Consider the following 23638-nt stretch of genomic DNA (forward strand, 5'->3'; position numbering starts at 1 on the left):
TTCATTCGTGCAAATGATGCCATGCTCACACTCTCGCTCCCCAGCCAAATGGCTGAAACCATTCCAACCAGTGATGCTCTCCTGCCAGCATCTCGGGCGCACAGACGGAATCATTTACAAACATTTCCCTCTACATGCTGTGCTGTATGAATCAGTCAACGACAGTGTGTGGGTGTGAGCACGTAAGCACGCTCTAGTGTCAAAGGATCAAGATTCCTGTGTTTCCATGCATAGCTCCCCACCTGACTTAGCACCAGTAACTGACTGGCTGCCAGGAGGGCTTAGCTAGAGCCAGACGCCCCACCCACCCAACCCACACACACAATAACCAGGCACCCTAGCCTGCACTGGACAATTATCTCGCTCTCTGGCTTCCTGAACACACACCCAGCCTACATATTTACCATGATCAATGACAGAACTGGCGGAATCACAGAAACCAATGTCAAAGAATGTAGCCCTGTAAGATTTGTGCTCTAAAATAAGCTTCTAAATAAGCTACTAGTTCATCTCCTGCAGTAACAGACTTTCAAAGTCATGCTCAACTTTCCAGAAGTCAACTGCTCTTGTGTTTTGAGTCTTGAGGTGAGGACACAAAACATTCATATTCAATCAAGGTCAGCATCTACAACATGTATAGCATAGCATAGTGCCAGAATGAATGTGAAACATTGCCAATGAAATGTTCCCCTCAGTTTCAGTGATTTTCAGCTCACAATATGGCATACTATGTAGGAATGTTGAATGACTCAGTAGCAGCTAGATAAGTTAACATGCCTTCATTGACACAAGTATACATGGGTGTCCTTCATGGTGTGTCGTGTCTGTGGATTCAATGGTGTATGGACTGTGGTGTGAATGTCTGGTATGCTGTCTGCGGACTCGATGCTGCATGTCTTTTGGTGTGGCGTGCGTGTGTGTACGCTGTGGGTTTCTGGTCTGCTGTGGTCTGTCTTTAGTTATCCGCCGGTGGCTTATCTCAAACAGCAAGCTTCCCCTCCGAGAAAAAACGATCTCTTCCTCTCCCTCTCTTTCCCTCTCGCTCGCGCCCACTCTTCCCTTTCATCTCTCATTCTATTTGTAGCTCATGGACATTTGCGTATGTGCGATGAGGAGAATCCACTGGTGGTGTTTTGATAACTATTGGCCAGACAGTGCTTTCCAATCCCTATTTAATCAAGTGGCGTTCTTTATTTCCTTTTTGCACTCAGATGTTTCTCCTCCCTGCAACCTGTGCTGTTCATTTCCCTTCTTACACCCTGCAGGACAAACTCGACATCCTCCATTTAATTTATTTTCATTTCATTTGTCCCCAGCGGTCAGCCCCAGCCGTCTGAGTGGCTACTCCACTCTCCTGCTAGTTAATTGCTGTGCTATGAATATATTGTTGTTTGGCCTACTTTTCACCAAGCAAGTGGAATTCAGCTTCACCTTCAATGACAATTCTCGACGATCTATCTCGTCCCTCTTCACTCTACACACCTCTTCTTTTTCTCTCTAATATTTGTTTGGTGCGTGCAGCAAATGTGAGTAGCATTTTTTTGATTACTTGTAGAACTTTAAGAGCTGGGATGTCTGTCCTGCAAATACTTTAGGTCAGAGACTGTATAAAAAGTTCGCAATTGCACTTGATAGCATTTGGTTAGCATTTTCTATGGGATTGACACTGTACTTGTAGTATTGCCTAACCTTCGGATTAAAAAGGCTCAGTGGGGTTTGAAATAGCGTCCCTTGTGTTAGTGCTGGATGAAGTATGGACAATTCTGGATACCGCCCAAGCCTAAACCTATGCAAATGTAGCTCAAGAGAAAGTGCAAGTGTTTGCTCTCATCCTTATTGCTGCTTCAGTCAGTAGCCTACCTCTCCTCTCCTAGTTGGGCGTGCAGGATAGGTATGTGGTATCAATTAAATAGAGGTAGGCTATAGGCCAGAGTTTCCAACTCGCGCCCAAATTTGGCCTCATGTGGTTTTATTTGCCCCCCAATTATTCTGAGACAACAACAAAAAATGTTACATAGGAGAAGAAAAAAGTTTCTTTGTTGGGCATAAAAACTGCAAAAAAACACAGGAAATAGCTCCAAGTGATTTTAATTTGGGAAATCTGTGTTCAAGTTTTTTACACATATATTAGAGAGACAGATCATATCCAAATGTAAGCAAGGTTTGAAATGATTATGTTTTAGTCAAATATTATATCTGTTTGTCAATTTGTAGTCTACAAACTATTGTAAACATGTTTTGGCCCCCGATCATCTGCTAAGAAAGAAAATAGGCCAGCGGCTGAATCTAGTTGATGATCCCTGTTCTAGGCTCTGGATGGGCGGGGCAGTTATCTTTCTAAGGAAATAAAATTCCTAGATATGATTAGGCTATAGTTTATTACATTGCCTTGAAATACATATTGATCACCCATTTTTGTCTCAGTCTGAAAATCGCCCCGCTCCTAAAAGGTATGCAAAACTAGCAAAACGTAGCTCAAAAGAAAGTACAAGGTGTCTGCTCTCGCTCCAACTCTGCTCTCTTCAAACTAAGTCTTAGCATATTGGCTGATATAGCCCAGTAATATTGAGAGACTAATATAATGGGCCATGTGAGAATCTCTGGAAATTTGACATATTTCGTAGGTTATTTTTGCGCATTTTGATATTACCTATAGGGCGCAAAATTTGGTGGGACCATGGCTGCCAAGTGAGCTGCGTCGCATAAGGCCTAAAATAACATTTGCAGGACATCGGTCAGGTTCGGGACATTTTCTTGTGGGAGCGGTGGTGGAGACCCGGACAAAAAGCCAGTGGGAACGGCGGCGCAGTATGAAGAAATCAGTCCTGTGGCAACACCTCTACATCAGTTTATCAGCTGCACATGCAGAAACTGGATAACTTATGAAGATAGTTGTGAATGTATTTATTGACATCAACAGAATTGCAAATGATATTAAGAAATGAAACTGATAGTTTGTTGATAACGAGCATCTACAGATCATCTAGGGAGTATACTAATCAAGTGGGTCTCACCCAGCGCAGCCAAATGTCCTGACTCCACAGTTGTTTGTTATTTTGCATTTCAAATGTATTTTCTTATCATGACTCTCGCATTCCTCTGTGATTTTTTCCCCCATTCTCCCCAGCTCCCTGCGCACACTCCTTCTCTTCTTCACCTCCACTTCCCACACTCCTTCTCTTCTTCACTCCACTTCCCACATCTTCTCTTCTTCACTCCACTTCCACACTCCTTCTCTTCTTCACTCACTTCCCACACTCCTTCTCTTCTTCACTCCACTTCCCACACTCCTTTCTCTTCTTCACTCCACTTCCCACACTCCTTCTCTTCTTCACTCACTTCCCACACTCCTTCTCTTCTTCACCCACTTCCCACACTCCTTCTCTTCTTCACTCCACTTCCCACACTCCTTCTCTTCTTCACTCCACTTCCACACTCCTTCTCTTCTTCACTCCACTTTCCACACTCCTTCTCTTCTTCACTCCACTTCCCACACTACTCTCTCTTCACTCCACTTCCCACATCTTTCACTCCATTTCCACACTCCTCTCTTCTGCAGAGGTCATGGTGTCTTTCTGTTATTCCTTACTGCACAGTCTGACTACTGCTTTCATCTCTATTCCATAACAGGGGGCAAAACCGAACAGAACTGCCTGTGGACCGCAGGGCCTCTGTGTCTCACAGTCTCCATTAACACCATCTGTGGAGGATACAGTATCTCAGACCATCCATCTGCCTTGGCTGTCCATCCATTATGAATCAACAGGCTAATGCATTTCAATGGGGCACCTAATGCCTGGATTTGTTCAATATGCGATAAGCCGTCACTTTCACCACATACTGTGGGTGTGGAAAATGTAATAGTGCAGTGGTTGGCGTATAGTTTTGCATACCTAATAGTGTTTGATAACGAGCTTAGGGGCCAGGTGTGTGTGTGTGTGTGTGTGTGTCAGGGTGACGGGAAATGTTTAATTCAGTATAGCTTCCATCCCTCTCCCTGGCACGAACCAGGAACACATCGACAACAGCCACCCTCGAAGCAGCGTTACCATGCAGAGCAAGGGAAACAACTACTTCAATCTCAGAGCGAGTGACGTTTGAACGCTATTAGCGCGCACCCCGCTAACTAGCTAGCCATTTCACATCGGTTACACCAGCCTAAATCTCGGGAGTTGATAGGCTTGAAGTCATAAACAGCGCAATGCTTGAAGCATTGCAAAGAGCTGCTGGCAAAACGCACAAAAGTGCTGTTTGAATGAATGCTTACGAGCCTGCTGGTGCCTACCATCGCTCAGTCAGACTGCTCTATCAATCATAGACTTAAATTATAACATATAACACACAGAAATACGAGCCTTAGGTCATTATATGGTTGAATCCGGAAACTATCATCTCGAAAACAAAAAGTTCATTCTTTCAGTGAAAATACGGAACCGTTACGTATTTTTATCTAATGGGGTGGCATCCATAAGTCTAAATATTCCTGTTACATTGCACAACCTTCAATGTTATGTCTAATAACGTAAAATTCTGGCAAATTAGTTCGCAATGAGCCAGGCGGCCCAAACTGTTGCATATACTCTGACTTGCGTGCAATGAACGCAAAAGAAGTGACCAATTTCACCTGGTTAATATTGCCTGCTAACCTGGATTTCTTTAGCTAAGTATGCAGGTTTAAAAATATATACTTCCGGTATTGATTTTAAGAAAGGCATTGATGTTTATGGTTAGGTACACTTAGGAACGACAGTCCTTTTTCGCGAATGCGCCACTGCAGCGATATATGCAACGCAGGACACGCTAGATAAACTAGTAATATCATCAACCATGTGTAGTTATAACTGTGATTATGATTGATTGTTTTTTATAAGATAAGTTTAATGTAGCTAGCAACTTACATTGGCTTCTTACTGCATTCGCGTAACAGGCGGGCTCCTCGTGAGGCAGGTGGTTAGAGCGCGTTGACTAGTTAACCGTAAGGTTTGCAAGATTGAATCCCTGAGCTGACAAGGTAAAAAATCTGTCGTTTCTGACCCTGAACAAGGCAGTTAACCCACCGTTTCTAGGCGTCATTGTAAAATAAGAATGTGTTCTTAAATGACTTGCCTAGTTAAATAAAGGTTCAATAAAAATGTATTGTGTATATTGTTTGCCCTTTGATTGATTCTTTGTATCAGTCTCCATTACATAGGTTACCAGTAGTAATGTACTGTTAATCCCCGTTATTTGGATACATTAATTTCTGTAAATTAATTAGGCCTACAGTCATTATTAATTTTTATTCTCGGGGTGGAAACGTTGTTAGGAGAGTTCACAACCAGCTACACTTGTAGGAAACCAAGTTTTGGTTTATTTCATAACCATCATTTACGAGTTGTCATTGACACATGTAACAGTATTGCTTCCGTCCATCGTCCTCGCCCTACCTGGGCTTGAACCAGGGACCCACTGCACACATCGACAACAGTCACCCTTGAGCATCGTTACCATCGCGCCACAAAAGCCGCGCTTTAAAAAAATATATAAATACAAAATGCAGCAGAAACTAAAACAAGGTCATAAAAAAACGAACACATTATCAGTAATAAGGTCCTCAATCAGCTTTCTGAATTGCCCTAGAGCAGGGTCAACAACTAGATTCAGCCACAGGCCCGTTTCTTTCTTTGAGAGGATGGTCGGGGCCGGAACATAATTACAAATAATTTGTAGACTGCAAAATTGACCACAAGAAGCCCAAACAGATAAATATTTTGATCTAAACATAATAACTTCAAACTTTGCTTAACATTTGGATATGATCACGTGTCCCTCTAATATGCGTGGAACTACTTGGACAGATTTCCCAAAAGAAATCACTTGGTGCTGATTTCCTAATGTTTTTACAGTTTTTTTAATGTCCAACAATTTTGTTTTTTGTTTTTTGTTGTTGGGGAGGTTCAGAAACCTTGGGGGCCAAAATAAACCACCTACGGGCCAAATTTGGCCGCGAGTTGGGGAACCCTGCCCTACATCAAATTTAGAACATTTTAAAGATATTCAAAAAATAAGGTGCAAGACAACCTAAAAGCTGATTTACCTAACTCATTAGAGGACAAAAGGAATTTCAGAGTTAGTAATTCCTGAGACCGGGTGTGGAAATCATATGTGTAAAGTTTAGTAATGATGTGTTTGGTACAGTGGGACTTTTTGTAAAGGGCTTTATACAGTTGAAGTCGGAAGTTTTACAATACACTTAGTGGGAGTCATAAAACTCGTTTTTCAACCACTCCACAAGTTTCTTGCTACACAACTCTACTGTTTGCAAGTCGGTTAGGGTGCATGACACAAAGTAATTATTCCAACAGTTTGTTTACAGACAGATCATTTCACAGTATCACAATTCCAGTGGGTCACCAAGTTTACATATACTAAGTTGACTGCCTTAAACAGATTGGAAAATGCCAGAAAATTATGTCATGGCTTTTAGAAGCTTCTGATAGGGCTACATTGGACATCATTTGACTCAATCTTGGACCTGTGAATGTATTTCAAGCCACCTTCAAACTAGTGCCTCTTTGCTTGACATCATGGGAAAATAAAATAAATCAGCCAAGACCTCAGAAAAACAATTGTAGGACGCTCCCACAAGTCTGGTTCATCCTTGGGAGCAATTTGCAAACGCCTGAGGTACCACGTTTCATCTGTACAAAACAATAGTACGCAAGTATAAACACCATGGGGACCACGCAAGCCGTCATACCGGCTCAGAAGGAGACGCGTTCTGTCTCCTAGAGATGAACGTACTTTTGTGGAAAAGTGGAAAATCAATCCCAGAACAGCAAAAGGACCTTGTGAAGATGCTGGAGGAACAGGTACAAAAGTATCTATATCCACAGTAAAATGAGTCCTATATCGACATAACCTGAAAGGCCGCTCAGCAAGGAGAAGCCACTGCTCCAAAACCGCCATAAAAAAAGCCAGACCACGGTTTGCAACTGCACATGGGACAAATATCGTACTTTGGAGAAATGTCCTCTGGTCTGATGAAAACAAAAAATAGAACTGTTTGACCATAATGACCATCGTTTGTTTGGAGGAAAAAGGGGAGGCTTGCAAGTCGAAGAACACCATCCAACTGTTGAAGCATCATGTTGTGGGGGTGCTTTGCTGCAGGAGGGACTGGTGCACTTCACAAAATAGATGGCATCATGAGGAAAGAAAAATTATGTGGATATATTGAAGCAACATCTGAAGACATTAGTCAGGAAGTTAAAGCTTGGTCGCAAATGGGTCCTCCAAATTGAAAATGACCCCAAGCATACTTCCAGAGTTGTGGCAAAATGGCTTAAGGACAACAAAGTCAAGGTATTGGAGTGGCCATCACAAAGACCCTGACCTCAATCCTATAGAAATCTTGTGTGCAGAACTGAAAAAGTGTGTGCGAGCAAGGAGGCCTACAAACCTGACTCAGTACACCAGCTCTGTTAGGAGGAATGGGCCAAATTCACCCAACTTATTTGTGGAAGCTTGTGGAAGGCTACCCGAAACGTTTGACCAAGTTTAAACAATTTAAAGGCAATGCTACCAAATACTAATTGAGTGTATGTAAACTTCTGACCCACTTGGGAATGTGATGAAAGAAATAAAATATTAAATAAATCATTCTCTCTACTATTATTCTGACATTTCACATTCTTAAAATAAAGTGGTGATCTTAACTGACCTAAGACAGGTAATTTTTTACGAGGATTAAATGTCAGGAATTGTGAAAAACTGAGTTTAAATGTATTTGGCTAAGGTGTATGTAAACTTCCCACTTCAACTGTAAATTAAAACATACCAATGTATCAACCTAAGTGACATCAATGAGGGCCAACCAATTTTCTGGTTGAGAATGCAGTGATGAGTACTAAAATTGTTGCCCGCAGTGCRCTATGACCAACTGCATCTAACGGCTTTAATGAAGTGGCAGCTGCGTTCATATAGAGGATGTCACCATAGTATTTGACCGATAGGTACGTCAACTGAATAACCTGATGTCTACTATTTAGCGAGAAGCAGGACCTATTTMTATAGAAGAATCACAATTTTTTCCCTCAGCTTCTTAATTAACTCATCAATATGCTTTTTAAAAGACAGCTTTTCATCTATCCAGAAGCCCAGATTTTTGTAAGCACGGACATGATCAATTTGGACACCATCCAAAGTGCATATGCTTAAATCATTAGACTTATTTTTATGCGCTCTAGAGAACAACATATACTTAGTTTTACCTGCATTATTCAGTACTAATTTCAGGTCAATCAAGTTTTTCTGTAATATGATGAAGGCAGACTGTAGTTCAGATAGAGTCTGGTCAACTGTGGGGGCAATAGCATACACCAGTATCATTGGCATACAAGTAAGTGCTGGTTACAATATTTTTTGGAGACATTGTTAATGTAAACAGTCAAAAGTACAGGACCTAGAATCGACCCCTGTGGGACACCTTTTGTAATATTCAGGAAACCTGATTTAACACCATCAGTAGATATAAATTGAGTTATATCTGTCAAGTAATTCTTAAACAGGTTACATGAAGCCTGGTCTCAGCCAATTGAGGAAAGCCTCTGAATTAGCAGTGAGTGATCAACATTACCGAAAGCCTTTGACAGGTCAATGAAGGAGGCAGCATAATGTTGCCTTTTATCCATACAGTTAACCACATCATTTATAACTAGGGATGCACTAGAGATAGTGCTATGACCTGGTCTAAAACCTGACTGATGTACATTTAGAATACATTTCAAAGATAAGAAAATTAATCAAGGATTCTTATATTTTAGCTAGGCAAGAAAGTTTAGAAATAGGCCGATAATTATTTAGGTCACAAGGGTCACCACCTTTGTGAAGGTGGACTACATGGGCCACCTTCCAAACTTTGGGGATAGTACCAGATATAATCGTCAGGTTAAAAATACGGGTTAATGATTCAGCAATCAGGGGGGCAGAGACCTGCAGCAAAAATGGATCAAGCATATCAGCTCCAGTGGATTTTTATTAACATCAATCATAAGCAAGGCATCTAGCACGTCACAAATAGTCATTTGTTGAAATGAAAACAAAGATTTACTAGAAGTCGACTGGTACATTTTTCATTGTCTTTTGTTTGCTCCATGTAAGCAGCGAGCATGGGTCTGGTCTCTCTGTCTTGTTAATGTTGAGGGAGCGTGCACGCCTGAGGGAGCGTGCACGCCTGAGGGAGCGTGCACGCCTGAGCACGCATTGAAGTAGACTACCTGGCCTGCTGTGCGAAAATGTAGGAAAGTGCCAATTTGGGGATGTTTTGATTTYTGATTGTCTTAACTCACCATGTCCACCACTAATGAGCTGAGCTTCTCAGTAATTCTTTCTTCACTTCACACAGTAAGTCAACGATCATTGTGAATGATAGCCTAATAGTTCCTCACAGTAGGCCTATTTGAAAAATCTTTCCAACAAAGTCAACTACCCACACTGAAAGGAGGGAAAAAGGGCTACCTAAGTATGGTTCCCAATCAGAGACAACGATAGACAGCTGTCCCTGATTGAGAACCATACCCGGCCAAAACATAGAAAACAAAACATAGAATGCCCACCCCAAATCACACCCTGACCAAACCAACTAGAGACATAAAAAGGCTCTCTAAGGTCAGGGCGTGACATGCTGCAAAAGGTGGCTCTACAAAATATTGACTTTGGGGGGTGAATAGCTTTTTTAGTCTTATTTATTGTTTGTTTCACAAGAAAAAATATTTTGGATCTTTAAAGTGGTAAGCATTTCGTGTAAATCAAATGATACAAACACCAAAAAAATCYATTTTAATTCCAGGTTGTAAGGCAACAAAATAGGAAAAATGTCAAGGGGGGTGAATACTTTCGCAACCCACTGTACMAGCTAACGGAAACCCTGGTGTGTGTGTGTGTGTGTGTGTGTKTGTGTGTGTGTGTGTGGGGTGCATAGTCATGGTCACCTCTCAGTGCTGATACACAAGTGCACATCAGTGTAATCTGAGCTGATGGGCAGAGAGTAGAGATGCACTACAGGGTCCAGGGACAACTCTGTCTGTCCACCTTTGTGCCAACCTAAATAACCACAGGCTAAAAACCCTAACAGGCACTGAAAGACAGCATTTAAGAGGAACATTTCAAGTCCAACATAATCTGTAAAGTCCCTCCAAACTCAATCCTCAGAGAAACCGAACATCAGGAGAGAATCTGCCTCTACCTCAACACTCCCCAGCTCCTGTTGTGGCCTGGTATATTTGGAGACATGGGGAAAAAATCACTCCTGGCTGATATTGGCACGGACAGGGTGTTAAAACAGCCCAGAGGTCACAGACAGAGATAGGGAGAGAGAGGGAGCKAGACAAAGTGAAAAAGAGTGAGAGAAAGAGAGACAGGGAGAGAGTGAGAGAGAGAGAGAGTCCCACGTGTGACACCCTAGCATACGCAGCCGCACACTGCCACTGTCTGTCACAGCTGTTCCTCTGAGACCCAGCTACCAATGTGGGCAAAACACACACATGTACACGTACACACACACCATAATGAATGACGGGGACTGTGAGGGGACAAACAAACACACTAACAAACCATTTTTGTTATTATATTGCTTGTATTGTTTGTTTTTTACATTTGTGTGACTGTGTTTGTCTATTAGTGTATCAGTGTTTTGATGCATATGCTGCTTTTTGTGGACCCCAGGAAGAGTAGCTGCTGCTTCTGCAAAAGTTAATGAGGAACCAAAAAAATCAAAATAAACTGCTTCTTTCGGTCACTGACCAACAGTATTCAGGTTTGAGAAGAGTCTCCAGGAAGACTTAGGAAGAATAGGTGGTCCCTTCTGAGTACTAGCTTGATTTGTGTTCAATGGTGTAGTGACAGCTCATTGTCTACTGCTAAATAGCACGTACCTGCTGTACATGCATTAGCCTCTCTTATCTATACTGCTCCCATCAGCTACTGTACCCGTGAAGCACATCCAACTGACCTTGGTAACCTATCCCTCTGAATGCAATGTGTCCATTGTTTAGACAAAGCCGTATGGATGACCGGTTAGCTACACAAATGAGTGGTTTTCTCCATGGGGGGAACATGAGGTAACTGATGCGGATTTGATCTAAGTGAAAGGCTCCTTCCTCTTTTAACTGGCTGTGGGTTTACATAAAGCTGCCTGCTAATCTGTTAGCATTATCCTGATATGATCCCAGAGCCCATCTCCTTTCCTTCAAGTGTAGCAGCAACCATGGGAATGCCCTAGATTTCCCAACTTCTTCATAGGTACAGATCTAGGATCAGTTTACCATCCCCCCAAATACTAACTTTAACCATTACGGAGGAAATGCTAAACTGATTGTAGATCAGTACCTGGTGGGACTTTGTCCTACTTCTGGTTTGGTAGCCACATGGAAGGCAGCACTGTCAAACAGTATGGGTGTCACAACACAGGCCTGTTGTATCCCAAACATTCTGTGATGCCTCGAGGGCTCATTCATCCCACCATGTGATGGTGTAAGGATCCATATCGGGATGGTGCCCGTCCGCAAGCCCCTGCCCACGCGGTGCCCATCACTGGTGCCAAGGTGTGCTAACACCCATGCCAAGGGCCACCTCAGACCTCTGGAATACAGTGCATTCGGAAAGTATTCAGACGCCTTGATTTCCCCCCCACATTTTGTTACATTACAGCCTTATTCTAAAATTAACCTCATCAATACCTCATAATGACAATACCTCATAATCACATTTACAGTGGGCTCCAAAATTACATGGCACCCCTGACTGCACAAACAATACTTAAAAAAATATAAACAATATAATTATAGAGATTAACTCAAAATACCAACATGTGAGAAATACTGTACTTTATTAATGTTGCAATGGAACCAACAAAAATCATACAATTATTTAATAGAAAATAAATTTCACCAAAATCAAGGTTTCATAATTATTGGCACTCCTCATTTAGTACTTAGTGCAACCACCTCTGGTAAGGATAACAGCATGGAGTCTATTCCTGTAATGTTTGACAAGGTTAARRAACACATTTGGAGGGATTTTGGACCATTCCTCTATGCAGATCCTTTCAGGATCATTCRTATTCTTGGGTTTGCCCTCTTCAACAGCCCACAGGTTTTCGATTAGATTGAGGTCCGGCGACTGAGATGGCCATGGCAGAACATTTATTTTGTTGTCACAGAACCATTTCTGTGTGGGTCTTGAGGTATGTTTTGGGTCATTGTCTTGTTGGAAAGTCCCAGCCTTCTGGCAGAGGCAACCAGATTGTCAGCCAAAATTGCCTGATACTTGGTGGAATTCATTAATTAAAACAGCCCCAAAACATCACTGACCTACCACCATATTTCACCATGGGTATGAGGTGCCTCTCCTTGTATGCATCTCTGTCTCGACGCCAAACATGCCGATGCTGTATCTGACCACAGCACCTTCTTCTAGTCATAATTTAAATGACATTTGACAAACTCCAAGCGCTTGCATCTGTGTCTTGGGGTCAGAAAGGGCTTTCTTCTGGCAACCCTTCCAAAGAACCTGTGGTTGTGGAGGTGGCATCTGATGGTGCTTTTTGAAACCTGGTCACCCCAAGACGCCACCAAGGCCTGCAATTCTTTCACAGTGATTCTTGGGGATTTTTTTGGTTCTCTCACTATCCTCCTCCCTATCCTGGAGGGTAAAATGCATTTGCGTCCTCTACCCGTGAGGTTTTCAACTGTTCCATATCTTTTGAATGTTTTTATAATTGCCCTGACAGTGCTCAGTGGTATATTCAATCGTTTGTGGATCTTCTTGTAGCCATTWCCAGATTTATGAAGGTCTACGACCATCTGTCTCTTTTGAACTGCCAGTTCTTWTGTTTTCTTCATGGTGTTGGATGACAAAGGGATATTGCATGTGTGTTACCTAATTTTTATACCCTAGTGAAACAGGAAGTGATGTAATGGCTCAATATAGTTCCTTAAGACTTAAATAAACGTAAATAAGTGGAATTTAACTCCTGGTTTAATTTTGGTAGATGTTATTTACAAAAATCTTTAAGGGTGCCATTAATTGTAAAACATTGATTTGGAGGACATAGATTTTTTTTTTTTATCAAATGGTTTTGGTTGGTTCCATTGAAACATTAAAGTACAGTATTTCTCACATTTTGGTATTTTGAGTTTATCTCTTTAATTATATTGTTTATACATTTTTAAGTATTGTTTGTGCATTGCCAGTTAAGTGTGCCAGTAATTTTGGAGTCCACTGTACATAAGTATTCAGACCCTTTACTCAGTACTTTGTTGAAACACCTTTGGCAGCGATTACAGCCTTGAGTCTTCCAGGGTATGACGCTTCAAGCTTGGCACACCTGTATTCTTCCCTACAGATCCTCTCAAGCTCGATTGGGTTCAAGTCCGGGCTCTGGCTGAGCCACTCAAGGACATTCAGAGACTTGTCCCGAAGCCACTTCTGTGTTGTCTTGGCTGTGTGCTTAGGGTTGTTGTCCTTTTAAACCTTTGCCCCAGTCTGAGGTCCTGAGCAGGTTTTAATCAAGGTTCTATCTGTACCCAAGTCCCTGCTGCTGAAAAACATCCCMACAGCAGGATGCTACCATCACCATGCTTCACCGTAGGGATGGTGCCAGGTTTCCTCCAAAYGTGACGCTTGGCATTCAGGCCAAAGAGTTCAATCTTGGTTTCATCAGACCAGAGAGTCTTGCTTTTTCATGGTCTGAGAGTCCTTTAGGTGCCTGTTGGCAAACTCCAAGTTTCCGTCGGGCCACTCTACCATAAAGGCCTGATTGGTGGAGTGCTGCAGATGGTTGTCCTTCTGGAAGGTTCTCCCATCTCCACAGAGGAACTCTGGAGCTCTGTCAGTGTGACCATCGGGTTCTTGGTTACCTCCCTGACCAAGGCCCTTCTCCCCCGATTGCTCAGTTTGGCCAGGGGGCCAGCTCTAGGAAGAATCTTGGTGGTTCCATTTAAGAATGATGGAGGCCACTGTATTCCTGGGGACCTTCAATGCTGCAGAAATGTTTTGGTACCCTTCCCCAGATCTGTGCCTCGACACAATCTTGTCTCTGAGCTCTAAGGACAATTTCTTTGACCTAATGGATTCGTTTTTGCTCTGACATGCACTGTCAACTGTGGGACCATATATAGACAGGTGTGTGCCTTTCCAAATGATGTCCAATCAATTGAATTTACCACAGGTGGACTCCAATCAAGTTGTGGAAACATCTCAAGGATGATCAATGGAAATAGGATGCACCTGAGCTCAAGTTTGAGTCTCATAGCAAASGGTCTGAATACTTACGTAAATAAGGTGTTTAGTTTTTTGTTTTTTGTCATTATTAGCAAAAATGTCTAAAAACATGTTTTTGCTTTGTCATTATGGGGTATTATGTGTAGATTGATGAGGGAAAACATGTATTTAAGCAATTTCAGAATAAGTCTGTAATGTAACAAAATGTGGAAAAAGGGAAGAAGTCTGAATACTTTCCGAATGCACTGTAGATTCCAGGCCGGGCACCACTAGTGCTAATTACTAGCAGATCCGCTAAGGCTGCCTTTGAAGTTCATACCTCTTTAAGCTCAGGCTGCAATGGTAGGTTTGTCCACGGTCTTTACACTTCCTGGCTGTTGTTGTTATTGTCCCAAATCTGCTTTAAGCCGTTCAAGCTATTCGTATTACTAAACTGGATCTTAGGGAACTCAAAGTGCTGCTCCGGAAACAACCCAGGAAAGGGCGAGAAACTGAGGCTTGGGATTAACAAAAATATGTCTTGTTTGTTGTTCACATACATTGACAATTACATAGATCAACATTGAAGGGAGTTGTCTCCCTTCAACCATTACACGCACTCATGAATGCACGCACACATACATGCACGCACACAAGCACATGCAGACATAAACACAAACGCACGCATGTGAAGGAAGTACAGTACTCACGGTTTCTCCAGGTCTGTGTGCGTTTGACTCCGTGTGGACGTCGCTACACCAGGTAAGTCAGACTCTCCCTCTCTCCTGTCCTCTGTCTCTGTGTGCCGAGTGTCCTTGTTTCCCGTCAGCCTCCCGGCAGAGTCACAGTGGTTCTGGTCCACCTCTGCACCACATGTCATTCCTGAGAGGTCTGGCTCAATAGACACCACTGCTAATGCTGTCTTCTCCTCCTCCTTCTCTTGTCCTTCTCCTCCCTCCTCTGCCTGCTGCTGTTCCTCCTGCAGCTGGGCTCCTCTGGTTGGTTCAGCCTTGAAGTGGAACAAACTCCCTAGTCTCCTGAAGAAGGCATCTAAAGGGGGAGGAGGCGTGGGAGAGCCGTGCCCCAGGGGGCTCACCGGAGAGCAAGGAGAGTCCACTGAGGGGRGCGKGACGAGGGGCTGGTCCTTGGAGGACCCCCCGGCATCGTCCAATATGCTGCTGCTGTGCTCTCCTCCTTTCTCCTTTCYCTCTCTCTCTTCGTCCTCCAGTGCCTCTCCCGGCACTCCTTCCTCTCTTCCGTCTCCCTTTTCTTCCGTGCCTTGGAATGCCTGGMACCACAAGAGAATGACACAGAAAGAGAGAGGGGTGTGTGAGAGCAAATCAGATTAACTTTCTCAGCAGCAGGCTTGCCACTGACACAGCATTGCACAGCAGCACCCTGGCAAAAGGGTAGAACAGGGGACGAGAGAGGAGTAAGATTATCGTGAAATTCCGGTAAACTCTCTTTCTCCCTCTTCCCTTTCCACCGGCTGTGCCCTCTATAGCAGAAGCAGCTAAGAGGCAGCAGCGGCACTCTAATGCAAATGTGTCTATGGAGCACACATCGCTCCCCTCCCCCATAGCCCTGCCCACAATGCAGTTAACTCTCTCAGCACCGCAGCAGCCAGCCAGGGTCGTAAATGAGATAGACCCCTTGTTTACAGCTTGTTGCACATAGGTATGTCCCCRCAGATAGCCATGTGAACCGATGAGTCATACAGAGGGAAAAGAGGGAAAAGAGCACCACATGCATTTGGGCAATTCCACAGTAACAGAGTGACGCTGAGACTAACATTTTAACACAAAATGTATGCCAAGCAAAAACTATGGATTGCAAAGTTGAATAAACCACACACCTATATGCAGAAGTCTACTTTTAACAATTGCCACTGATAATTTGACTAAAACACATTTACTTGAGGAACAGTGCAGATGCAAAGTTTAGTAACAGAATGACAGTAAAATCTCCKCAAGTTTTTTTATGTGATAACATTTTCCATAAATTCTTAAATATCTACTCCAAATTAAGATTCGAAGATGTCTGCAGAAAGAATGGGGTGTCAGCTATGACATGAGACCTGGAGTTTGAAAAAAMCTATTTTGGTTATTGAACTAGAGTAAGTGAAGTGGATCAACACCCGATAATAGAATGAAGGTAACAGAATGACATCATGGGTCCTTGATCTGTACTATACAGAAATGTGTAATATGAACGCCATTCACTTCATGTTGATGTATCCTAAATAGGTACACAAAGGTAGAAAAATGTAATATCCTCCTTTGCATGTTTGGGTGTTATTCTACACACTGGCTATTATTCTAACGAACTCCACCCCCAAACAAGCATGCATCAAACCTTTGTTAATTTCTCTCGTTCACTTTAGCTTGTAAATGTCCACACTCACCGAAAATGACATTCAGTAACTACTAGCTATGCTGTATAACTTTATGAGCTGGATTTGCCAGACTTTGCAATTAGTTTTGTTCGTTTTTGCTTGTTAGCATTTAGCTAACTGGGTTTACATGATTTCACTATTAGTTTGTGCTAGTTTTGTTAGCAGTTGTGCTAATTTTGTTAGCGTTCTGGTAAATGGTCCTTTCTTGCGTTTTTAGCGCCCCTTGTGCGCTATGCGGGAATAGATAAATCCCGGGATGAAGAGGAAACGGTATGACGATATGAAATCTGGATACAAAAAATATATATTTCTGGTGCTCCTAAAATTTTAGCAGATTTGTAATTAGCTTTGTAGGGCTGTTTTAACCACAATCTATGCAGAATTTAAATTTATTCTAGCTACAATATTAAAAATATTGGCAGATATCGTTATCGTGAATATTTCCGCTCTAAAACGGAAATCGGTAACCGATCCAAAAATCCATATTGGTCGGGCTCTAAAATGTACTACAGAAGCAATGAATAATCTAGACTCAAAAACAAAAGGAGTTTGAGTAACATATTAGGATTAATTTATCTTAAAAAAACTACAGAGAAATCCTTATCTCACCAAAGGACATTATGAATGAGGAAGCTAAATATTTTTTTTACAAATGTTTATTATCAGTTCCTCCAACCACAGCACTCAATTAGCCCATGTCAGCTAACATATTTTAGATTGGTAACTTAGTCTAGCCAGCTATCTAAACATGTAGTAATCATGGTTGAATTACCGACCGGGTGCCCCAATTGATTTGTTAGTCAATCTCACTCAGCTATCCCATTAAAAACTGAAAACATTTCTCACACCCTATGACAAAATATGTAGAAATTGCAGAAATTAGCAGTAAGAACTGAAAATGTTTCTCTACATCTCATGGTAAATGAGAATCATGGGCCTCCCGGGTGGCGCAGTGTCTAGGGCACTGCATCGCAGTGCTAGCGCGCACCAGAGTATCTGGGGTTCGCGGCCCAGGCTCTGTCGCAAAGCCGGCGCGCGACCGGAGTCCGTGGGCGACGCACATGGCATAGCGTCGTCCGGGTTAGGAGGGTTTGGCCGGTAGGGAATCCTTTTCTCATCGCGCTCCAGCGACCCTGTGGCGGGCCGGGCCGCGTGCCGCTAACCAGGGACAGTACACGGTGTTTCTCCGACACATTGGTTGTTAAGCAGCTGCGGCTTGGTTGGGTTGTGCTGGGGGACGCATGGCTTTTCGACCTTCGTCTCTCCCGAGCCCGTAACGGAGTTGTAGCGATGAGACTGAATTACTAGCGATTGGATACCACGGAAATGGGGAGAAAATGTTCATAACCTTATGTAAATTAAAGAAAAAAAGAGAATAATTCCATAAAAGTTTGTCATAAATTGCAGGCGGTGTCAGAGGAAAGCCCTAAAAATGTCAAAGACTCAGCCACCCAAGTCAGACTGTTTTCTCTGCTACCGCACCTGCAAGCAGTACCGGAGCGCCAAGTCTGGGCCAAAAATGCTTCTACTTCCGTGCCATAAGACGCTGAACAGTTCATCAATGGCTACCCTGATATTTGCATTGAGCCCTTTTTATTTGTAGACTCTCTTGCACCGCTCTATGCACACTCACACATACTACACTGACACGCCAACACACACAACGACCACGCGTATATTTGAACGCCACACACAGACAAACACTCACACAGACACACTTTCACATAAGCTGCTGCTACTCTGTTTATTATCTTTCCTGATTGCCTGGTTACTTTTACCCTAACCTACATGTACATATTCCCTCAATTACCTCATACCCCTGCAGATTGACTCAGTACCGGTACTCTTTTTATATAGTTTTTTAATTGTTATTTTTAGGACGTTTTTCTTACTTTTTTACTCTACATTGTTGGGAAAGGGCTCATAAGTAAGCAATTCAGAGTAAAGTCTACACACTGTTGGATTCGGCGCATGTGACAAATACAATTTGATATGTCTAAACTCCAATGTACTGATAAAGGAACAACAAATTTTCTTTAAAAAACTTTTACAAGGAAGGTATCATGTTTATGAATGACACTGTAAATAAGGATGGTAAAATTATGTCACACTAGCAATTAAAGGCCTATGGAGATGCGTTCGGAAAGTATTCAGAGCCCTTCCCTTTATCCACATTGCTACAGTACAACCTTATTCTAAAATTGATTAAATAAATGTTTTTCCATGTCAATCTACACACAACACCCCATAATGACAAAGTAAAAACAGGTTTTAATAAATGTTTGAAAATGTATTAAAAATAAAAAACAGATATACATTATTTACATAAGTATTCAGACCCTTTGCTATGAGACTTGAAATTGAGCTCAGGTGCATCCTATTTCCATTAATCATCCTTGTTTCTACAACTTGAGTCCACCTGTGGTAAATTCAATTGATTGGACATGATTTGGAAAGGCACACACCTATCTATAATCAGGTGCCGCATATGACAGTTCATGTCAGAGCAAAAACCAAGTCATGAGGTTGAAGGAATTGTCTGTAGAACTCCGGGACAGGATTGTGCTGAGGCACAGAACTGGGGAAGGGCACCAAAACATTTCTGCAGCATTGAAGGTCCCAGCATTGAAGGTCATCATTCTCAAATGGAAGAAGTTTGGAACCACCAAGACTCTTCCTAGAGCTGGTCGACCGAGCAATAGGGAGAGAAGGGCTTGGTCAGGGAGGTGACCAAGACCTGACGGTCACCTGACAGAGCTCCAGAGTTCTTCTGTGGAGATGGGAGAACCTTCCAGAAGGACAGCCATCTCTGCAGCACTCCACCAATCAAGCCTTTATGGTAGAGTGGCCAGACGGAAGCCACTCCTCAGTTAAAGGCAAATGACAGCCCGCTTGGAGTTTGCCAAAAGGTGCCTAAAGGACTCTCAGACCATGAGAAACAAGGTCTGATGAACCCAAAAATGAACTCTTTGGCCTCAATGCCAAGCGTCACTTTTGGAGGAAACCTGGCACCATCCCTACGGTGAAGCATGGTGGTGGCAGCATCATGCTGTGGGGATGTTTTTCAGCGGCAGGGACTGGAAGACTAGTTAAGATCGAGGAAAAGATTAACGGAAAAAAGTACAGAGAGATCCTTGATGAAAAGCTGCTCCAGAGCGCTCAGGACGTGACTGGGTCAACTGATCTGGGGAACTACGGTAATTTTCATAATGTAAAATAATGTGACAGGTGAAATGAAGAACACAATCTGCTTTGTCTCCTAATGTATTACACAAGTTGTCTGCAGAAATTAACTGAAAAGGTAGCTACAAATATTCAAGTCTATTTGATTTTATTTGGATCTCTTTTAGTCCCCATTTGGACTAATCTTCCAAGAGTCCTTAAACATTAAAATACAATTTATAATACGAACACATTTTCACATATAACACACTATTACAAACATACATAATATACTAACATAATGACCCAATAAATACTTAATCTAAAAGAAATTGATTCTTCTATTGAAAAACTTAAAGGAAACAGTTTTGCCGGTATTGACGGCATTGAAAAATCCAACAATTGCTTTTTCAAATACCCCGGTATACGGTATACCACTCAGGCATACCCTGCATAGAATGTACGAATCAAAGCAATCTCATTGAACCATTCCCAGCGGGCAAAACTGGTGGATATTGTGTCATCTTGTTTTGAACCCCCCCCACCCACCTACACACAATACCCCATTAAAAATGAAAGACAGAAATATCTAATTTACTTAAGTATTCACACCCCTGAGTCATTACCTTGTAGAAGCACCTTTGGCAATGATTACAGCTGAGTCTTTCTGGGTAAGTCTCTAAGAGCTTTCCACACCTGGATTGTGCAACATTTGCCCATTATTCTTTTCAAAATTCTTCAAGCTCTGTCAAATTAGTCGATGATCATTGCTAGACAACCATTTTCAGGTATTTCCAAAGATTTTCAAGTAGATTTAAGTCCAAACTATACCTCGGCCACTCAGGAACATTCACTGTTTTCTTGGTAAGCATCTCGTGTAGATTTGGCAGTGTGTTTTAGGTTATTGTCCTGCTGAAAGGTGAATTAATCTTCCAGTGTTTAACGACTTCCGCCGAGGTCGGTCCCTCTCCTTGTTCGGGTGATCCATCTTTAATTTTCTATTGGTTTTGTCTTTATTTTCTACACACCTGGTTTTCATTATCCAATTACATGTTCATGTATTTAACCCTCTGTTTCCCCCATGTTTGTTGTGCGTGATTATTTCTATGTTCAGTTCGGTTCATGATGGCTGGTTTTTCGACGGGTGCTGTTTTCACCCGTGCGTAATATTTACCGTTGGTTATTGGTCAAGTGTATTTGTTTACCTTGTGCCTTATTTTTTGAGTAAAGTACGTTGCTCACTCATTTTGCTCTCCTGCGCCTGACTTCATGCACCAGCTACACTCACCTTCTGACACAGTGTCTGGTGGAAAGCAGACTGAACCAGGTATTCCTTTAGGATTTTGCCTGTGCTTTGCTCCATTTAGTTTCTTTTTCATCATGAAAAACTCCCCAGTCCTTAACGATTACAACAAGCATATCTATAACATAATACAGCCACCATTAYGCTTGAAAATATGGAGAGTGGTACTCAGTAATGTGTTGTATTGGATTTGCCCCAAACATAACACTTTGTATTCAGGACAAAGTGTTAATTGCTTTGTCACATATTTTACAGTATTACTTTAGTGCCTTGTTGCAAACAGGATGCATGCTTCGGAATATTTGTATTAAGTACAGGCATCCGTCTTTTCACTCTTTCAATTAGGTTAGTATTGTGGAGTTACTACAATGTTGTTGATCCATCCTCAGTTCTCCTATCACAGCCATTAAACTCTGTTAAACTCACCATTGGCCTTATAGTGAAATCACTGAGCGGTTTCCTTCCTCTCCGGCAACAGAGTTATGAAGGACACCTGTATCTTTGTAGTGACTGGGTGTATTGATACACCATCCAAAGTATAATTAATAACTTCACTATGCTCAAAGGGATATTCAATGTCAGATTTCTTTACTTGTCCCCATCTACCCTTCTTTGCGGGGCATTGGAAAACCTCCCTGATCTTTGTGGTTGAATCTGTGTTGGAAATTCACAGCTCGATTGAGGGACCTCACAGATAATCGAAAAGATTTGGCATGGGTCCTCAGATCCTCAAAAGGTTTTACAGCTGCACCAATCGAGAGCATCTTAACGGGCTGCATCACTGCCTGGTATGTCAACTRCTTGACCTCCGACAGCAAGGCACTACAGAGGGTAGTGCGTACGGCCCAGTACATCACCGGGGCCAAGCTTCCTGCCATTCAGAACCTCTATACCAGGCAGTGTCAGAGGAAGACCCTAAAAATTGTCAAAGACTCCAGCCACCCTAGTCATAGACTGTTCTCTTAGCTACTGCATGGCAAGCGGTATCAGAGCGCCAAGTCTAGGTCCCAGAGGCATCTAAACAGCTTCTACCCCCAAGCCATAAGACTCCTGAACAGCTAATCAAATGGCTACCCGGACTATTTGCATTGCACCCCCTTCTCTGTTACTATCTATGCATAGTCACTTTAATAACTCTACCTACATGTACATATTACCTCAATTATCTCGACAGCCCTACCCCCGCACATTCACTTTGTACCGACACCCCCTGTATAAAGCCCCGCTATTGTTATTTACTGCTGCTCTTTAATTATTTGTTATTCTTATCTCTTACTTTTTTGGGGGGTATTTTCTTAAAACTGCATTGTTGGTTAAGGGCTTGTAAGTAAGCATTTCAATGTAATGTTGTATTCGGCGCATGTGACAAATACAATTTGATTTGATAAAATTTGATTTGATTTGATGTGTGTGATGAGAGAGTCATGAAAACATCATGTTAAAACACTATTGGGCCAGTAACCGAAAGGTTGCTGGATCGAATCCCCGAGCTGACAAGGTAAATATCTGTCATTCTTCCCCGCGCAAGGCAGTTGACCCTCTGTTCCCCAGGAAGACGTGGATGTTGATTAAGGCAGCCCCCCACACCTCTCTGATTCAGAGGGGTTGGCTTAAATGCAGAAAACACATTTCAGTTGAATGCATTCAGTTGTACAACTGACTAGGYACCCCCCTTTCCCTTTCCCTTTATTGCACACAGTGTCACGCCCTGATCTGTTTCACCTATTCCTGTGATTGTCTCCACCCCCTCCAGGTGTCGCTTGTTTTCCCCAGTGTATTTATCCCTGTGTTTCCTGTCTCTCTGTGCCAGTTTGTCTTGTATGTTAGTCAAGTCAACCAGCGTGTTCTTCCTTTTGCTATTCTCTTTTTGATACTCTTCCCGGTTTTGACCCCTGCCTGACTCCGGACTACTTTCCCGCCTGCCTGATCATCCTGCCTGCCCTGACCTTGCTTCTGCCTGCCCTTTGGTACCTTTTGGACTCTGAACTGGTTTTGACCCTTTTGCCTGTCCACGACCATTCCTTTGCCTTACCCTTTTGGATTAATAAATATTGTAAGACTCCAACCATCTACCTCCTGTGTCTGCATCTGGGTCTCGCCTTGTGTCATGATACACAGAGTGAGTCCATGCAACTTAATGTGACTTGTTAAGCAAATTCTTACTCCTGAACTTATTTAGGCTTGCCATAACAAAGGGGTTGAAAACTTATTGACTTAAGACATTTCAGCTTTTCATTTTTTAGTATTCTTTTTTTTTTTTTTTACATGATTCCACTTTGACATTATGGGGAATGGAAGGGAATACCTAGTCAGTTGCACAACTGAATGCATTCAATCGAAATGTGTCTTCCGCATTTAACCCAACACCTCTGATTCAGAGTGGTGCGGGGGGCTGCCTTAATCGACGTCCACGTCATCGGCGCCCTGGAAGCAGTTGTTGGGGGTTAACTGCCAATCTCTAGGGCAGAACGGAATATTTTTTTTTATCTTGCCGGCTCTGGGGTTCAAACCAGCGACCTTTCGGTTACTGGCCCARC

At 42.5% G+C, this 23638-nt stretch overlaps 1 protein-coding gene across 3 annotated transcripts in view; it reads right to left on the reverse strand.

Annotated features, from left to right (window-relative positions):
- The window catches only part of LOC111980428 (uncharacterized), an 84434-nt gene that overhangs the window by 54183 nt on the left and 6613 nt on the right, over nucleotides 1-23638 (reverse strand). For all 3 annotated transcript variants that reach the window (XM_070449370.1, XM_024011160.2, XM_070449371.1), the window contains exon 3: nucleotides 14952-15529. In XM_070449370.1, coding sequence (XP_070305471.1) covers nucleotides 14952-15529 — 578 coding nt within the window. The remainder of the gene's footprint in view (nucleotides 1-14951; nucleotides 15530-23638) is intronic.

Source organism: Salvelinus sp. IW2-2015, linkage group LG20 (assembly GCF_002910315.2).
Source record: "Salvelinus sp. IW2-2015 linkage group LG20, ASM291031v2, whole genome shotgun sequence".
Classification (NCBI taxonomy): Eukaryota; Metazoa; Chordata; class Actinopteri; order Salmoniformes; family Salmonidae; genus Salvelinus; species Salvelinus sp. IW2-2015.